The 17800-nt window shown below is 61.6% G+C and overlaps 1 protein-coding gene across 1 annotated transcript in view; it reads right to left on the minus strand.

The window, feature by feature from the left end:
* Window positions 1-17800, minus strand: part of CAMTA1 (calmodulin binding transcription activator 1) — a 481480-nt gene that overhangs the window by 74054 nt on the left and 389626 nt on the right. The window contains exons 5-8 of the mRNA XM_029949848.1: window positions 15980-16120; window positions 12682-14528; window positions 8046-8172; window positions 2452-2586 (exon numbers count right to left, since the gene is read on the minus strand). Of these exons, the coding sequence (XP_029805708.1) occupies window positions 2452-2586; window positions 8046-8172; window positions 12682-14528; window positions 15980-16120 (2250 nt within the window). The remainder of the gene's footprint in view (window positions 1-2451; window positions 2587-8045; window positions 8173-12681; window positions 14529-15979; window positions 16121-17800) is intronic.

Here is a 17800-nt window from a genome sequence, read left to right on the forward strand (position 1 = left end):
GCGTGTGTGCACGCGCGCCGCCCGGCCGCCGCGCCCCAGTTTGCTCGGCGCTGCGGTCCCTCGCCCCCTCCCCTTCGCACCCCCTCGCCTCCCTCTCGCCGCCGCAGCGCGCGCCGCCCCACCTCCCAGCGGCTCCCTGGGCTAATCTGCCCGGTAACTGCGGGGGCGGGAGGGGAGAGGCGCGGAGGGGAAGGCTTCTGCCAGCCTGGCCCCTGCAGCATCTTCCCCCACGCGAAGCTCTCCGCCAGCCGGGCTGCAGAGTTGGCCAGGGGCCCGCAGACCTCTACCCTCGGGGCTGTCCCAGCTGTCCCCTTTGCACTGGGCAGATTACGCCCTGGCGCTGCGCCTCCCCCCCCCCCCGCCCTTCCCCCACAGTTATTATTTATCAGGCTGGTAAAGTGCTGGGAGAATTTGCCTTCGGTGGATAAGGCACTTGCACTCATTTAGGGAAGGGGTCTTAAGGTTCCTCTGCACTGGCCACTCCTTCCTGTTACTTGGAAGGACGCCTGGTCGAGACCAAAGGGAGAGGGATTCCTGAGGTCTTGCTGGAGACCCTGGCCTGTTCTCTGGTCTGCGGTGGGCCGGCCACGGCCTTCCTCCAACTCCTGTCATCTCTCCCGTGTAGTCGGTGAGGGGCTGAAAGATGCTTATGGCAACCGGAGGCCTGTGGAGGCCAGAGCTCCAGGTCCCCTCAGGAGGGGGCTGCCTGGGGAGCAAGTGTCCAGCTTGGTGGCAGGCTCATTGCCCAAGGGACCCGGGGTTGGCGGAGGACTCAGAGCCCCTTCCCCTTCCCCATGGCCGCTGTCAGGGCAATCTCTCTGGCTCTAACCTCCTGCTGCAGCTCGCTCTCTGGCACCCAGGGGGCTGGCTGATGGTTCCCGGGCGTGGAGGTACTGCCTGGCTGAGACCTGGCTCTCTGAAGGGCTCCATCTCCCTGGCAGGTCCTACGCTGGTCCCAGCATCCTTCGTTCTGTCCTGGTGAGGTGCCCTGGTCACTCAGGGACAGCCAGGACTCTGCAGGCTACCCCGTTCCATTTCCCATTTGTTCCGCAAAACTGAAACCGGATTTCCTGAACGGGAGCCCCTGGTCAGCCTGCCCTTCTCTGTTACATCCTGCAGGTCATCGCCACAGCTCTGGCTGGCCCCAAGTCTTGCCCAGGGAGGCTGCCAAGGCCAGCCCGGTGCTCCCATGCAGCGACTGCCAGGGTGCAGATGCCTGCTGACCCAAAGCCACCTCTGGGAGCAGCTCGGAGGGTTTGGTGGCCTGGGTGGCCGGGCTGGGATGAGGCTGAGATTTGCACATTGGGTGGCTCAGGAAAGCTGCCCAGGGCACGTGCCCACGCCCAGGAACTGCTGTGCACAGGAAGGAGGTGCTTAAGGAAGTGACCCCCACACAGGGCCCAGGACCAGCTTGGACAAGGCCCACACCTCAGGCTGATGGAGGGCTGTGGGGGTACCCCAGAGGCAGGCCCTTCCACCTGCTGCCCTGATACCTATGTGTGTGCAGACATTCCTCCCGCTCCGTCTGGGGACAGAGAGCAGACGGCGAGCTCAGCTCCCCAGGCTGGTTCCGGGGCTTCTGCTGGGCATCCCAGGCTGAGAAGCGCCACCTCTGACCTGAACACCCCCCGCGTGTCTTTGGCAGCTCTTCTCTGCCGAAGCTTTGGTGCCAACAGTCACTCATGTTCAAGGCCAGCGGCTCTAAGAGAGCCATCCTTGGACAGCAGGTCCTGTCTCCTCCGTCTGAGCCTTTTGGGGCTCCCTGGCCCTCCACCCTCAGCCATGAGGAGGGTCTTGGGCTTGTTTCTGATGCTCTACAGGGCACAGGCTAAAGTAAAAACAGCCTAGATGCAGGCGGTGACAAGTGTTTGAGGGCTTTCCCTGACGTTTGGTTTATCATCCATAAAAAGCAAACGCACTGAATACACAGCACATCCCTCTGCGCCACCCCCCCCCCTCCCGTGCCGTCCAGGCCTTGGATCATGAAAGGAGCGGAGCTTGAGTTCCCTCTGCCCAGCTGCCCACATTGCTTTCATCTCTAAGAGGCCTGGGGCTCCGTATGGCCTCTGCGGCCTCTCTCTTCAAGGACATCCTAGAAATTGGCTTGGGGGGCGGTGCAGTAGAGGATGGACAGACGATGGACAGACCCCGAGCAGCGGGGTCTGTCCAGAGAGGGACATTTCCGCAACTTGGGGGCTTGCCTGGCCACTCAGATCCCCTGGCAGGCAGGGGTGACAGCTGAAGGCCCAAAGTCACACACTTCATTCTGTGCCAGGGGAGAGATCAAGGTTAAGGGCTGGGACTCAGTTGGTCCTTCCGTGGTGGAGACTTTGGTTCCAATAAGAAGAAAGGGAGCCCAAAGGCTTCCTCCTTTTTCACACCCTGTGCACAGGGTCCCCAAGTGCCCCTCTTCCTCAGCACCTGGCAAGGTGACCCGAGCGCTGTTCTTACCGTCCAATGACAGCCAGTCGTGCTGGGAGGAAGGGAGCGTGGGCAGGGCCCGGGCTTTGTACTCAAATACCACTGAGTTGGAGATGATCTGGTTGTTGAAGGCAACTTGTAGGGTCACAAGACCAGTGTCATGGGCTGAAAGCAAAACAAAGAGGTCAGGGTGACGGGTGGGGACCAGCACCCTTGAACTTGACACACCACACAAGAACCCGGAGCGCCCCCTCCCTGCTCCCCTTCACGGGCCAATCCCAGCTTCTGCCTGCTCATTCCTCAAGGCCCGCATGTAGTGCTGCTTCTTCCAGAACCTTCTCTGGACCCCAGACTCAGCCAGGAGCCCCGCGGGACCGGAATTGCCTGTTTGCTCCTCCAAAACCTGGGGAGGGCAGGTACCCGGCACTGAGTGCAGATTTGCCAAGTGAATGAATGAAGGGTCCCCAGCCCTGTCCCTTGGCTGCCTGACTTTTCCCCCATCCCATCCATCCTAGATGGGATCCAGGGACACCATTTGCTCTGGAGTCCTTGTGCTTATTTCTGCATTCCATCTTATCCTACAAGCTTATCCTGAGGCACGAAGCATGGCCTTCCCGGTGTTTCCAGAACAGCCTCTGCCTCCCTGACTCTGGGCCCCTGGGTGCCGGGCTGCAAGTGCGGCCTGAAGCCTGCACCTCCCTCCAGTGCCTAGACAGTGGGCGTGGGGAAGACAGGCCCCTGTGGGTCTCATTCACTGCTCTGTCCCCATCCCAGGGCTCAGTGCATTTAACGGTTGTATAATGACTTTATCATCAGCAAGAAGAGGCCCCCCTGCCCCCGGCAGAACTTGCTTCACGTCTGGGGTTAAGGCTTTGTGTTGAAATGTGGGGGGCTGGGGCTGGGGCGTCTGCGTGGCCTAGTCGGTTAAGCTTCCGACTTCGGCTCAGGTCGTGATCTCACAGTTCATGAGTTCCAGCCCTGTGTCAGGCTCTGCTCTGACAGCTCGGAGTCCGGAGCCTGCTTCGGACTCTGTGTCTCCCTCTTTCTGTGCCCCTCCCCCATTCATGTGCTGTCTGTCTCTCAAAAATAAATAAAAATGGTAAAAAAAAAATTTTTTTTTAATCTAGGGGGCTGTGGCCCACCGTAGGCTGCTTGGCCCCCACCAGGTCTCATCCCCTGGTAGACATCAGGGTTGCATGCTCCCTGCCCTGCTTTTTTGGAACACCCGGGGCCTCCCCAGGACAGATTTCCAGGGAGGACGCGCACAGGGATCGTGTTACTGTTTGGGCTCTTGGTTTTCCGAAGCTTACAGACTCCAGAAAGCTGTCCAAGTCAGCTGCTCCCCAGGGCAGAGTAAATGCAGACCTTACTTCCCAGGGGAAAACCAAGTCATTGACCTGTGGTCCCTGTTCAGGTGTATGCGTTACGCCACTGTCCCCAGAGCGGGGGTCTTCAGGAAGTCAGTGCCCAAGGGTGACCAATGGGTCTTCCCCCTCTGCTTTCCACCCTGGGGTGGTCTCTCGAAGCTCCAGACTACAAGCTGAACCAACTGGCTCCATGGAGGCTGGGGGTCTCTCTGGACAAGGGGTTCCCAGTCAAGTCCAGAACCGCCAGAGGCCCTGATAGCATTCCCCAGGCCGGCTTCCAAATTCAGGGTCACTTGTCTTCCCTGGAGATTTGCCTCCTTTACCAACAGGAAGCAAGGGCAGTCGGCACACACCCGCTCTGAGCCCACTCAGCTCTGTGCCCATTAGCAAGCCACCTGGCCTCCAGCGGCACTGGGGAGCCCAAAGCTCGGTTCTGGCCTGAAGGGGCCCCTCTTCTCCAGCACCTCCCAGCACTGGGACAGCCTGCACTGATGCTGGAATGTGGCTGCTTGGAAGCATCTCATCCTTGCCCAGAGAGACAGAACGGAGGAGACCTCTCACAGTCTCCTAGGTCCCAGACCAGCAGCGTGGTGCACACAGGCCGTCACCGGGGACACTTCCTTGGCCTTCTCCCTCCCCCTCCTTGAGTTCATCAGCGAGTCCCAGCCCCTCCACTTCTCTCTGTCTCCACTGCCATCACTGTGGTCCAAGCTGCCATCGTCTCTCGCCTCGCCTCCCGCATTAGCTGCCTGCCAAGGGCGCGCACAGCGCACCGGAGACTGACCTGCCGGGATGGGCAGGGGTCTGGGGGCCACATTCCAGACCCCCATGTGAAACTGGTGGGGGTACGTGGCCCAGGCAGCTCTCCTCCTTAAGTCAGGAATATTACCCCTCTGCCCACTTCCTACGGTTTCCCTGCTTCTGCTCTTCCTCTCTATGATCTGTTCTCCCACACCCAGAATCTTCTTTGAAAGAGATAATTTAGATCGCTTCGCTTCCCTACTTAAAAGTAATGGCTTCCAACTGCAAGTAAAACCAGATCAAACTCCTTCCCACGACTCAGAAGGACCGACATGGTTTGATCCCTACTGTCTTTTCCAACCCTACCATGTTCAAGGTCTCTCCTCGCCCCATATCCACCTCCAACTTGCTCGGCTATTTCTTTGCCTCCTTGTTTCTTTCTGTCTCCTGCAGTAACATGTAAGCTCCGTCAGAGCTGGGCACGGGTCTGTCCTGATTACGTCTTCGTGCCCGGGGCCAAGGTCAGTACCTGGTGTGGATGGCACGGCCACTCAGCCGTTTTGTGGAGTATATTGCTTCAAAACTCAGTGCACTTGTCCACCTCATTTTGAATTTCACCCTTTGCCTTTGGTGACCGCCCAGGAACCCGGGGTGAGGCTGTCAGGCCAAACAAGTCTTCTGGTTGGTGGCTGCGGCTGTCTCCTCCTGACCCCGGGGTGGGGGTGGGAGGGCCTTTCCTGAGGTCCCACGTCCTCCCTCACCCAGCCTTCCCCGAGCTCAGGGCCCTGACTTGACTGTCTCTCCTGCTCACTTGGAGCATGACGGCCATCTCATAGGACACAGACTCCATGCTGCGTGTCATCTGTGGCCAGTGACAGCGGGGGGCCGTGTTCCCGATCAGAGTCCAGTCTCCTGGTCAGGTGTCGGGCGGGTGAATGGCGGCCGCATGCGCCCCCTGTGCCCCCTCCTCCCGTGTCATTCCCAGCTCCGGGGGTGGCTTGGCTCGTGCTCACAGGCCTCTGGGCCCTTTTTCCAGACCACTCTGCCTCCAGCTACTCCTTCTTCAGATCAGCTCAGCTCCCAGCTCTGCCAAAGACTCAGGGAAGAGGTCCCTGAGCGGCCGGTGTCACCCCCCTGGGCAGGGGCTTGTTGGTACGCCTGACTCCTCCCCGGACTGACTGCCCCTCGGGGTCAGAGTTGGGCCAAGGGGCTGGGTCTAAAGCTTTGCTCCATTCTGGGTGCGCACCAGCGCCTGGTGAGCGACGGGAGCCGTGAAGGAAAGCATGTACACCTCCAGCACCGTCTCACAGCGTGCCATGGTTTAACTTGGGCCCTAAAACAGACATGTCCAAAGGGGGGCCTCTCTTTGTGGTTAGCTGCAGACCAGAATGGTGCTCTAGCAGCGAGGCCTTGGTTCCCAGTCTCCGCCTAAGCCCATGGCTTCTCCCCCCCCGCCGGGGCCAAGATGTGCTATGTTAGAGGATCCTGAACCACTGGGGCACACAGTGGCCTAGGCGGACTCCACTGCCAGCCCTTGAGTCCCAGAGGTGCTCGGGGACCAGGACAGCCGCCTGCTGAGACCTGGGACAGCCCTGAGCCCGTCTCCCCCTCGAAACAGAAAGAGCTAAGGCGCTCGTGGAGCCCCTTCACAAATTGAGCCAGTGCACCAAGTGCTTTACAGACCTTCCTTCAGCTCTGCTCTTACCCATCTGGCAGCTGGTGTTTCAGACGTAGAAGTTGAAGCCCAGAGAGGTCAAGTCCTGAGCTAATGTCACCAGGTGGTGCCTGGCTGATCTGGGATGTGCTGTGGTGTGACAGAGCCAGCACCCGGGATCCGCCAGGTCCTGGCCTGGGACACCATCCAGAGGGCGTGCAAAGGCCAGTCTTTTCTGGGGAAGGGTCAGATAACCTAGGACAGGCAAGGTCTGGGGCCTCAGCCAGGCAAGAGGCAGGTACAGGAAATGGCTGCTATTTATAGGCCATGCAAGTCCTGTTCCAGCAGCAGGTGGTAAGTTGACAGGGTAATAACAGGCTGCCTTCTCCCCCGCCCCACCCCTACTCCAGGGTAGATAGAGGCGGTGGGGGAGCGGTGGCTTCATTAGCCATGCGGCCCTGAGCTGTGACAGTCTGACCCAGCCCTGGCTGGCATCCTGATGGCTGTGCTCCAGACCAAGCAGGGCTGCTGGGAGCAGAGGGGGCTGAGTGGGTCCCCTAGAGCAGGGCCAGTCGGGGGGAGGCCACCTGGCTCCCTGGGATATTTGTGGTAAAGGAGGTGCTGGGGTCAGGGAGTGGGGTAGGGGAGGGCTGAGCAAGCGGACCCAGTCCTGGAGCCTTCTGCCCGGCTGGCTGCACAGGGAGAGGAGGGAGGGGGGAAGAATGCTCCACACCAACCCAGGAGCCCCGGGCTGGGGGGACGGTGTGGCGGGAGGCAGACAGCTTCTTTCTCTGAGCTTAGGCCTCCACAGGGAGCACTCTGTCCTTCTAGAGACCCCTTGGCTCCAGATAACAAGGTCTCTCTCTCTCCGGTCGCTGCCTGGGGAAACTGGACAGGCCGTCCCCAGAGCTCACGTCGGCCAAAGGGTCTTCCCAGCAACGGCACAGAGGCCAGAAAACAGGAGCTATAGAAACAGATTCCTTCACAAACACTGATCTCCTTCCAAGCACTTGCAGGCCCTGGGGTCACATGGTGACCAGGAAAGACACAGACCCTGACCACCTGGGGCCGGCAGGCCAGCGGGGAGACAGCAATGGCCAGAGGTCAAGGAGTTGACCAGATGAGGGGCATCAAGCTCCGTAGATGACGATGAAGCCCTGAGCGAGGGACGGAGAAGGTCAGAGCCCCAGGGAGGGCAAAGGGGCTCATGCCCCTGAAACTGGAAGCAAATTATGCCTCTGTGCCTTTTTCCGGGTGCCGGGCAGGCGGCTTCACATCCTCAAGGACTCTGTGCAGATTATTCTCAGTTTGACACCCCCCCCCCCCCCCCCCCCCCCCCCCCCCCCCCCCCCCCCCCCCCCCCCCCCCCCCCCCCCCCCCCCCCCCCCCCCCCCCCCCCCCCCCCCCCGCCTGCCAGGCCTTCTCCATCTCTCCCTGATCTGCTCAGTGCCCTGGGGGCGAGTGCTGACCATGTGGCCCCCACGGCCTGCGCTCTCTCGTTCTCGTGGCTTCTGGCTGGCGGGAGCTGCGGAAGGCACGGGCCAGAGGAGAGAGGGCTGCCTGGCGGCTCTGACCCCAGGCGCGGCCTCCTGCTGTGCCCAGCCCTGGGTGGTCAGCCCAGCTCACTGGTCATCCAAACAGCCCCTCCTCACTTCAAAATCCCAGCCGAGCCAGCCCGTGCCCTTGTCTGATAGGAGCTCCACGTGCCTCAACAGATGACATTATCCTAGTGGACCTGGGACCCCTTCAGCAGAGGAAACCGAGGCCCGGAGTAGTGCTGTGGCTTGTCTGGCGTGGCTCCAGGCCGCCCCTGCATCAGCGCTCCTGGCCCCACCCCCTCGGCAGGGGCGTGGCCTTCTCACCTGGGCAGTAGCAGCGCAGGACCCCGGGCTGAATCAAGGACGCAGGCACTGAGATCTGGTCAAACAGGCAGCTGTAGTTATTGCTGGCTTCTTGCCACGGGCCTGTGATGAGAACTTTCACTCCTCCCTGAGGGGACAGAGAGGAGCAGAGAGGAACATCAGAGGAAGGGACGGAGGGATGGGGAAGGCTGCGCTGCTCCTGGGGGGGCAGAGGGTGGTCTGCGCCCACACCCCACGTGTTTGGTGAACAGGTAGATTCCTGGATTCCAGGATGCCCTGGCTTTTGAGAACCTCGGTGCCAGGAAGGCAGCGGGAGGAGGGGGCCCCTCGGGGCGGGGGCCGAGGGGAACCCTGGATGCACTAGCCTTCCTCAGCTGGCATCCAGCAAGGGGGCCAGCAGTTCTGCCCCCTGACCCTTCTCCTATGTAACTTTCTGTCCTAGGCAGAATAGAGCACAGGGTTTTGCAAACCTTTTCGGTGTAGGGTACATCTGAGAAGTGGTCAGGCAGGTGGGGAGCCCTGGGGGGTAGTGGAGGGAGGGCTTTTTCGGTCATTTACTTGTGAACAGGTTTCACGAGCTCCGAGTTTTGAAAACAGGCCTGATATCAGGTTAGTGTCACCCAGGGTCAGGGAGTGCTGGTGGGGAAGCGAAGAAACCTCAGGGTCCCCAGGGATGGGGGGGTCAGGGGCGGGAGGTCAGGGGCATGGATGAGAAAGGCTGCAGAGATAGAAAAAATGCGGGAGGAGGGCTCAGAGAGCTGGAGGGGCTCAGAGACTGCCCTGAGCCAGAGAGGGGCTTAGCGCCAGCGGCTGGGGCCCTTCTGGCTTTCCCTGGGTGGGCAGCCCCAGGCTCTGGCCACTTTCCCCAGCAGGGGCCAGGAACTGGGCAGGACAGGGTGGAGAGCGCCACCTAGTGTCCAGGCTGCAGAAGACTGAGCAGCATACCTCCCGGAGACTGGTGGTGGAGGGGATGCTGGGTGCAGGCCTGAGGCTCCCACACCCCCCACTTCTCCAGGTCAAAGAGGCCAGATCCCAGCTCTCCCACCTCTGGCTCCTGCCAGCGAGACACTCTGGCACAGTCACCAGTTCTTGTATGCACTGGTCCCTCACTGCCCAGGAGGGACCCCAGCATTAACACGAGGCTTACCCATGGGCTACCCACAAGGCTCCTGGAACCCAGACCTGGCCCAGGGCTGGCCTGGGACAGGAGCAGCAGGAGGGGGTGTTTCCAGGGAGGAGGTGAGGGTGGCCCTCCCACAGCCCAGCCCAGACGGGGCTCTCCTGCACAGGCAGGCATTCCACCTGTGTTCTTGGATGGGCTGGGCTGGTTTGGGGGAAGTCACATTAATGCTAGGCAACCAAAGGCTGGGAGCAGTGGAGATAGCTCAGGCCCGGAGGCCAAAAGCAGGACGCCTGCTCCTGCCCCTCAGTAGCAGTGTGTCCTCAGCCAAGTGGCCCAACCTCTCTGGCCTTAACATTCCTTGGTTCTGAGATACGGCTCTGTAGGGAGCTCTGGAGCTCTGTCAGGTGGCGGGACTGGGGCCAGCATTCTCGGGCCCACGGCTGGGGGCTGGGTGCCAGCTGGGAGGTGTGCCGCACGCCACAGGCGGAACCGCAGGGCAGCCCAGGGCAGGGTCCTCCTTGGATCCTAGGAAGTGGAAGAGCAGTGGCTTCAAAAAGCCACGGACAGCTACCATGTGAGAAAAAAGGAAAAAAAAAAAAAACCACCTCAATCAGTAGCTGCTGGCATGAAGCTCGGGCCGCTGTGAGGAACAAAGGACTGTAGAAATTACTGGAGAACATCAGGACCTTCTCCATGGAAACCGCTGAGCCCATCCGGCAGTTCAGGGGGTGGTTCCCATGGCAACGCTCGCCAGGCTGCACTCAGTGGGCCCTGACGCAGGCACCTGATGGCTCTAATTGCAGCTTCCTCTGCCTGGTGCGGCAAATTGTCAGCGGAGGAAGGTGACGCAGAGGGTTTGGGGGAGGGGACGGGGCAGCAAATGCCATCTGAGGTCTCTGTGGCCTGGGAGTCCTAAGATAAAGGACCCAGATTGCTGATGCACCCAGGGCAGACTGCACCTCCAGTCTGTGTGTGTGTGTGTGTGTGTGTGTATGTGTGTGTGTGTGTGTGTGTGTTGGTGACCAGCTGCGGCTGCAGGGAAGAGGTGGGTCTGGGAGGTGGGAGGGAGGGACACTCCCAGAAGAGACAGCAAGGTGGCCTGGCCTTAGCTTTCCTGCAGAGTAGGTTTTAGAGCTGGGCCAGGGTGCCCAGTGGCAGTTTAGCTCAGGCTCATGCTCACAGCCCAGGAAGCGCCCCCAAGCCGACATGTCTTACTACGTGCCTTGCCTGTCAGAGCATGGCCAGAATTGAATTCTTGGCACAGTTGGCAAGGAGGACAAGGGTGAACGTGCCAACCAGGGGGCACTGAGGGGGAGAGAAGGGTCAGAAGAGAGAGGTGCAGTCTCTTGAAGGGGGAAACCCAGGAGAGGGTGGCCCTTGGTGCTGGACTGAGGACGGTGTGTGGGGAGCAAGTGGCGGGTCAGAGTGGCCTCCGCAGAGGCCTCACCGTGTGGCCACTGGGCTCCAGAGGGACTAGCTGGGTGGCATCTATGCATTTTCCATATCAAATTGAATCTGAGTTGCTTGTGTCGCCTGGAAGCGTTGAGGGCTTCTGGAAAACCAGGGCTGGACGCTCCTTCTCGGAGGTGACGGGACCCACATTCTCTCCTGCTCCCGTGCTGCCCTCGCGTGGCAGGCTGCTGAACTGACTTTCCCTGAGGCGCAGTGCGGGGACCTGCGGGTACTGGGGTACGGAACAGGGGGCCGGGACTGCTAGTAGTCCCTCAGTGGTGCCCCCAGGCCCACGGAGGCCAGATGGCAGGCCTGGACACACGTCTGCGTGCACAGGTGGAGGCTGGGCAAGAGGCCACCTCTCCCCTCCCAACGGGTTCCTGTGGGGCTTGAGCTCCAGGCAGCCTGTAAGGGTCCTGAGGCCAAACCTCCTGGCCTGAGACCTGCAAGGCATCCAGGCCACCCCTTCCAGCCATGTGCAGAAGAGGAAACGGAGGCCCCGGAAGCCAGGTCTCCCAGCTGACCCCTTGCCACACCCCTGCCCTGTCCCCCCTGAGTTGCTTTCTTCAGCCCTGTGGAAGGGAGGCCACTGGGCTGAGCTGACCTCCTGGGGTGGGGGTGGCACCACTGAGCTGAGCATCACCGACAGGGCCAACCTGAGCCAAACCAAGAGGAGGCCTGGTCAGAATCTTCCAGATTCTCCTCCTCGGGGGAGGAGCAAATGGAAGTGGATGGAAGAGGCAGGTCCTGCCTGAGTCTTTTACTGGGTCCTTCACAATGACCCAGTGAGGTAAGAGCTGTCATAGTCCATTTTAGAGACAAGAAAGGCAGCCACCTTGACCAAGGTCACTGGCTAGTCAGCGTGGGGCACGTGCTGACCCGACCCAGCCCCAGCCCCAGTAATGGCTTTGTCGGGGCCTGACTTGGGCATCAGCCCAGGGAGCCCCTCAAGCACGTGGGTCTGTAATGCGCACAGGCTGTGGCCGGTAGCCCTGCACCTGCAGAACCTTCTGCGGCATCTGCATTCCTGCCTCGATACCCCGTCAGAGTCACTGTCTTCCAGGAGCGCCCCTCTCTCGGTGCACTGGACGGCAGCCCCCGACCCTAGTGTCCAGGGACGTGGCAGTGGGACTGAGGAGCCGTGGGCCGCCGCCTCCCTGGAGAAAGTGCTGATCTGGGCCCCGTGGTGATCCTGCCACTTCCCTAGCACCTGGCAGGTGGGCCGGGGGGAGTCAGGGAGTGTGCCCCCGAGCGCAGCAGGGCATTAGGTAAAGTGCAGGCCACTCTGTCCCCTTCCCGTGCCATTCTACCTTAGAGAAAAAGCCAAGGTTTCTTCCTTCAACACTGAGCCACTGTGACAAGACCTGGGGGGTGGGGAGGGGGTTCGGGGGCCCTGGGCTTTGGAGCAGTGATTCTCAGGGTCAGAGGTCAGCCTGCAGGACCTCAGATGCCCCGAGAGGGCAGCAGGCGGGGGTGGGGTGGGGTGGGTGGGGAGGGAGGCCACAGGTGGTGGGAGAGCCAGGGTCACGTAACATGCCTTTGAGGTTGTGGAGGCTGGACTGGCCCAGGATTGTGTCATAGATGGCTCTCCGGAACTACACCCTTCTCTTCAGTTTGCTGGGAATTTGTTTCTGTTTTGTTTTGTTTAGTGAAGCAGGTCAAGTGTACTGGATGCGGATGATCTATGGCGGTGCTTTCTGAATGTGTTTTGTTTCGTCTTAGCAGCCCTAGGACATCTTGTCAAGAAAATAATAAAGCCAAGCCAGACTGCAGGTGGGATCTTAATCCGCAAGCCAGGGTATCGGCCGACTTACCCCGGCGGGAGCGGGGAGGGCCAGGTCTCCAGGAGACCCTAGACCTTCAAGCTACCTTGCTGCAGTGAAGTCTGGGCGGCGCTGCTGGACAAAGGCCACAGGGACAGAGGAAGGGGGACAGCTCTGTGTGGTCCACAGCTTCATCCAAAGGGCAGCACATGCAAATGAGCTCCCGGGAGCCCAACGAGCAAACAAGAGCGGGCTGGTGGGCAGGTGGGGGAGGCCGGGGGCGGCGGCAGCAGCTTACCTCCGGGTAAGACCACTCCGGGGAGTAGTCGGTCACCATGAACACCCGTCCGCTGTGCTGCAGCATCCCCAGGGTGCCCTGCGCGGGGGTGGCGGAGACCACCTCCGCCACGTGCATGTAGGCCATGGTGCTGGCCCCGCCCTCAGCGCTGGTCAGCTGCAGGCTGCCCTGCTGGGGGCTGCAGCAGGGCATGCACATCTCTGCCTGGGCGAAGGGGGCGCGGGCCCCGTCTTCTGACTGGGAGAGCGCAGCGCCGTCCCCCGCCACTAGCTGGTGCCCATAGATGGTGCCGCCGCCCCCCTCCACGGAGATGAAGTCGTTGATCAGGTCAGAGAACTGGCCGCTGAAGGAGATGTCAAAGTGGTCCAGGCTGAGCTCCATGCTGGAGGCGTTGGCGAGGCCCGGCTGCGCCACCGGGTAGAGTCCCTGCACCACGCCGCCCGGGAGCATGGGGACGCCGCCGGCGCTGCGGATCACCCCGGTGGTCTCGGGCTGCAGGTAGTGGTCCGAGCTACAGGCCTGCAGCTCCCCAGACTTGATGAGGCCCTCGCCCCCTTCGGCCACCTGCGAGGTCTCCATGGTGACCTCCCCTTCCGCAGCCATGGCCTGGAAGTTGGCCTGGAACTGCATGAGGTGGAGGGAGGAGGCCGACTCGATCCGCGTCTCCACGTGGCCGCTGCACGAGCTGGTTTGCGACGAGGCCTCCGTCTTCACCGTGGGCATCACGAACGTGCCGCCGGAGTCGCTCAGGCTGCTGTGGGCGGTCTGCTCCATGGGGAGGGGCTTGCTGGCGTCCTGCAGGAAGAAGCTCGGGGAGGGGGTCTGGGGGACGTGGGGGCTGCGGCCCGTCTGGCTGAAGCCGGACGCGTAGTCCTTGTTGGAGTCTATTGCGCTGAAATCCATCTGCTCCAGGGTGGTGCTGGGACTCAGGCCGCCGCCCGACGGCAGGAGGCTGGAGCCGGCGCTCAGGGTGAGGGAGCCGGAGGCCGAGGCCGCTGCCGAGGAGGAGTACGCTTCTTTGGCCATCTGCTGCTCGAAGGAGGTGTCCTCGGTCTTAATCTCCTTGGTGAGGACGGTGGTGAAGCTGAAGCCCCTCTCCACGGGGGGCGAGTGCCGCACGTTGGTGCTGACCATCTCCGCTTTCAGGCCTCCGCCCCCGTACGTCTGGCCCTGCTTTGGGTTATTGAGGAAACAGTCAGGGTCAAAGTTCATGGTGGTTTCTGGAATCTTCCGGCCACCGTCGAGGGTGGTGGAGAGGACCAGCTCTTCGGACACGCTGGCGGGCAGCATGGACAGGCTCTCCGAGCTGCCCGGGGCGGGGAAGGCGAACTTGTGGCCGTCGGAACTCACGGCCAGGACGAGGCCCTGAGAGGCGTCGGGGGAGAGGAGGTGGTGGTTGGGGCCGGTGGTGGGGGACATGGTGTACACGGCCTCGTTGGTGACCTCGGACATGAACACCGTGGCGCTCTGGGACAAGCTCCCCATCACGGAGGCCACGGCCATGCTGGACACGCCCGTGACCACGGGGCTGTCCACCATGTCCGGGTCGCTGTTGAGCCCGCTGCTGATGGACACGGGGGAGCTCTGCGTGGTGTCGGGGACCTCCACCTGGTTGGTGGACGAGACCTCCGTGCTGTTTTGGTGCAGCAGCACGGGCTTGGCCACCTTGCCGTTCCTCTTCTCGCGGCTCGAGCCCTTGCTGTGGCTGTGCTCGTGCTTGCCCTCGGACACGTCATTGTGCTGCACCTCCGCGTGGCTCCCGTACCCCCCTGTCCGCGGCTCTACCTTCGGCGAGATGATCCGGTGTTTGGCACTGTTGCACTTGTGGTGCACGCTGCTGCCCGCTCCTGCGGAGACCAGAAGCACACCACGCACACGTCCACGCACGCACATGCAAACGGAGAGTCAGCGCGGGGGCCGCCGTGGACCGTGCCTCCAAGCAGCTGGGGGTCTGGCAGGCCACTGACCCCTGGGGGCTGGCGTGTGACCCACGCTCGGGGGCTCAGGGGCTCTCACACGCCCTCTGGAACCATCTCCAGACCCCAGGGGGGAGGGGGGCTTTTCCAGTACTAGTAATAGTGCCTCAGGACACAGGCGGCTGGGAAGGCTGGGAAGCCTCCAGGAAACCCTTTTTGCCGTCAGAGATAGACATCATCTACTGAAACAGCTCTTGCTGGCCGGGGTGCGGGGTTGGGCCCAGAATGGTGGCCTGGTCCCTCTCCCCTCCCCCAGATTTGCATGCCTGTTCGGGCTGCAAAGTGCTTCTTCTTGGAGAGCAGGTGCACTCTCTCTGGATTGGCTCTCAGGCCCCAGGACCAAAGAGGGGTCTAGACTTCGCTCCAGAGGCAGAAAAGTATCCACCCCCCTCCCCCATTTAGCCAGCCCGGGTGTGCCGTCAGCTCTTTGTGGGTCAGAACCCCTCTAGGACCCAAGGAAAGACAGTGCCCTGACCCCCCCCCCCCGCCCCCAGGCCAGTGCCAGAGAGCGACAAGCTCTAGGCCGAGGGTTTCGGAACTCGGTTCGTCTCCCCTGGGCTCTGCGCTCAGCGGTCAGGCCGTCTCCTCTCTTGTCCCCCCTCTGCCATTATTTCCATTCCAGCTGATAAGGGTCACTCTGCTTTTGATAAAAGGGTGACTTCTACCCTGAGCCTATTACAGCCTGGCCACCATTGTTCCTAAAGGCACGGAGACTTCCCAGGGAAGTGACATGACCCTCTAATGGAAATATCTAATTAAGGCAGAGAAGGAAACGGAGAAGGCACATTCCTGAGAGCAAATACCATTATCAGAAAAACAAGGCACATTAGGACAGGGAGTGTGGGACACTTTATATCCTTGGAGGGGACAGAGGTTAAGGAAAGAGGTTTAGCTTGAGTGGTCCCATTGACTCAGGGCTGGCCTCCCGGAAAAGCCCATGCCAGCCAGCCCTGTGCCCGGGCCCCTGGGCTTCTTGCTGATGATGCCCGATACCCGATACCCGAGATGGTGGAGCCCCGGGGTTACCTGCTGTGTGTCCACGAGGCCTGGAGCCCCACCCCCACGCACTCCCCACCTCTGCTGCCCCCATTCCTAGAGGGACCTGCCTCTCTGGAAACTGCTCTCTCCTGCCCCAAGTGGGCAGGAGGACTGTGAGCCTGTGCTGGGTGCCACCTGCACCATCCCCCCACTCCTGGCTCTCCCGGCCCTGCTCACTGGACATCCAGGCTGCCCCTGAGGAGGAGCGCCTCACCCACTGCCTGCAAAGCCCCCTCTGCCCAGCTGCCCCGCCCCCCACCGCACCCCTTGGGAGCCCCGCTCACCCAAGCTGCCGGTGCAGAGGCAGTTGTGGGTCCGAGGCTGTGGCTTGGTCTGGTGACTGTCGAGAATTTGTTGCACCAGCTGCTCCACGGAGAAGCCTGAGCTGCTGTTTCCATTGCTGCAGGTCCACTTGATGCCATGGACTGCGGGGAGAGAGAGGCAGAGGGGCGGTTGGAGGTCATAGGGTGCAGGGCAAGGCCTGGGAGGGGTGGGACCTGGGTCCTCCCAGAGTGTAGCCCCCTCTCTACTGGGAGGCTAGCTCTAGGGGAGAAGTGATACATTTTGGGGGGGGAGGATGGAGGAGGGAGAGCCAGGCTGCCCTATTCGACCCCCACTCTCGCTGGGAGCTCTGTGCTCTTCCTCCGTCTCCCCCCTTCCCTTCCCTACGGTGCAGCCTGGGCAGTGGACCACCTAGGGACTTGCTTCTGTTTTCCTGAAGTCCAAGTGCATTAAAGTGGCTCTTCAAGGGAGGGAGAGCCGGGCCTCTGCGGGCACCCCCACCCCCGGCGGCAGGGAGTGGAGATTGGGAGAGGCCATGGGGGCCGCGTGCGGGGCTGGGCACCCCACCCCGGAGGGAGCTTCTGATCCTTCTCACGGGACTTCTCGGCCTCCAGGGGCTGCAGGCCAGGCTGTGGGGGCCCAGGGGGCAGGACGGAAGGGCCCACGTGACCCAGACAGCGGATGCCCACTGATGACCAGCCACCGGGATGGCCAGCCCTGGAACTCTGTTGTCCCTGCCATCGGGGTGGGTGCACAGAATGACTGAGGGCGGCCGAAAGTCTAAAATAAACCGACTTGACAACTGGACGTGTGTACGGATGGATTTCACACCCGCTGGCTCCGTGGTCTTGGCAGACCCGGCCGAGAGGCGGTGTGCCGGGTCCGTGGCACAGCCCAGCTCTCTCTGGTCCTAGAGGCAGGGCATCTGCAGCCCCGGGGTTGGAGCCAGTGCCCGGGGCTCTCGGAGGGACGGGGCTCGCTGTGAAATGGGAAGAGTGGGAGCAGGAGCTCCGGGAAGAGGCGCAGGGCAGGGTCATGCTGGGCGGAGGGAACTTCTTTTCTCCCCCAGTGGGTCCTCTCTCACACGGACTCCACGGGAAGAACGGCCACGATGCCCAGAGTCTGCCATGGCTCTGGGAGGCTCAGGGAAGCAGAGGGTCTACACAGATAGTAGGAGCTAGGTCAGACTCAGATCTGGATTTGAGTCCAGGTTTCAGCCTTGCCATGTGAATTTGGGCAAGTCACTAAACCTGTGTGAGCCTTGGCTCCTCACCTGGAAAATGGGGACAGAATAGTGTGTGCCTCACGGGGTGGCCAGGAGGACAGCGCATCCACCTGCCTGGTGCTGTTGTCCTGCCCCCTAGTGGCGATGATGGGGATGACAGCACGTGATGCCGGCCTTGACCTGTGGCCTGGCTGATGCCGGATGCCCATGGGAACTGGGCTTGGGGGAGGAAGCCGCTTGCTGTGACCGCTGCTGGTGGCTCTGCCCTGTGGAAGCCGCTTGCTGTGACCGCTGCTGGTGGCTCTGCCCTGTGGAGAGCTCCACGGCCACCGCTCCTCGTCAGCACCTGTATGTAGGGCTCTGTCGGGGCCGCCAAGTTTTCTGTCTGCCTCAGGCAAAGATTATCACTCCGTTGAGTGAGCCAGTAAACAAGATTTGCATCTGGAGGCTGGAGATTGCCATTTCCTGGTCAAAATAACTTTGGCGACTGTCTTGCTGAGCTAGACATGAGTGGCCAAGGCACACAAAAGATCAAAACCGTATTCAGTGTTAGTTCTCCATCCCCCAAGATTGCTGAGGCAAAGTCGGGGCGCTTCTT

Source organism: Suricata suricatta, chromosome 8, assembly GCF_006229205.1.
Source record: "Suricata suricatta isolate VVHF042 chromosome 8, meerkat_22Aug2017_6uvM2_HiC, whole genome shotgun sequence".
Classification (NCBI taxonomy): Eukaryota; Metazoa; Chordata; class Mammalia; order Carnivora; family Herpestidae; genus Suricata; species Suricata suricatta.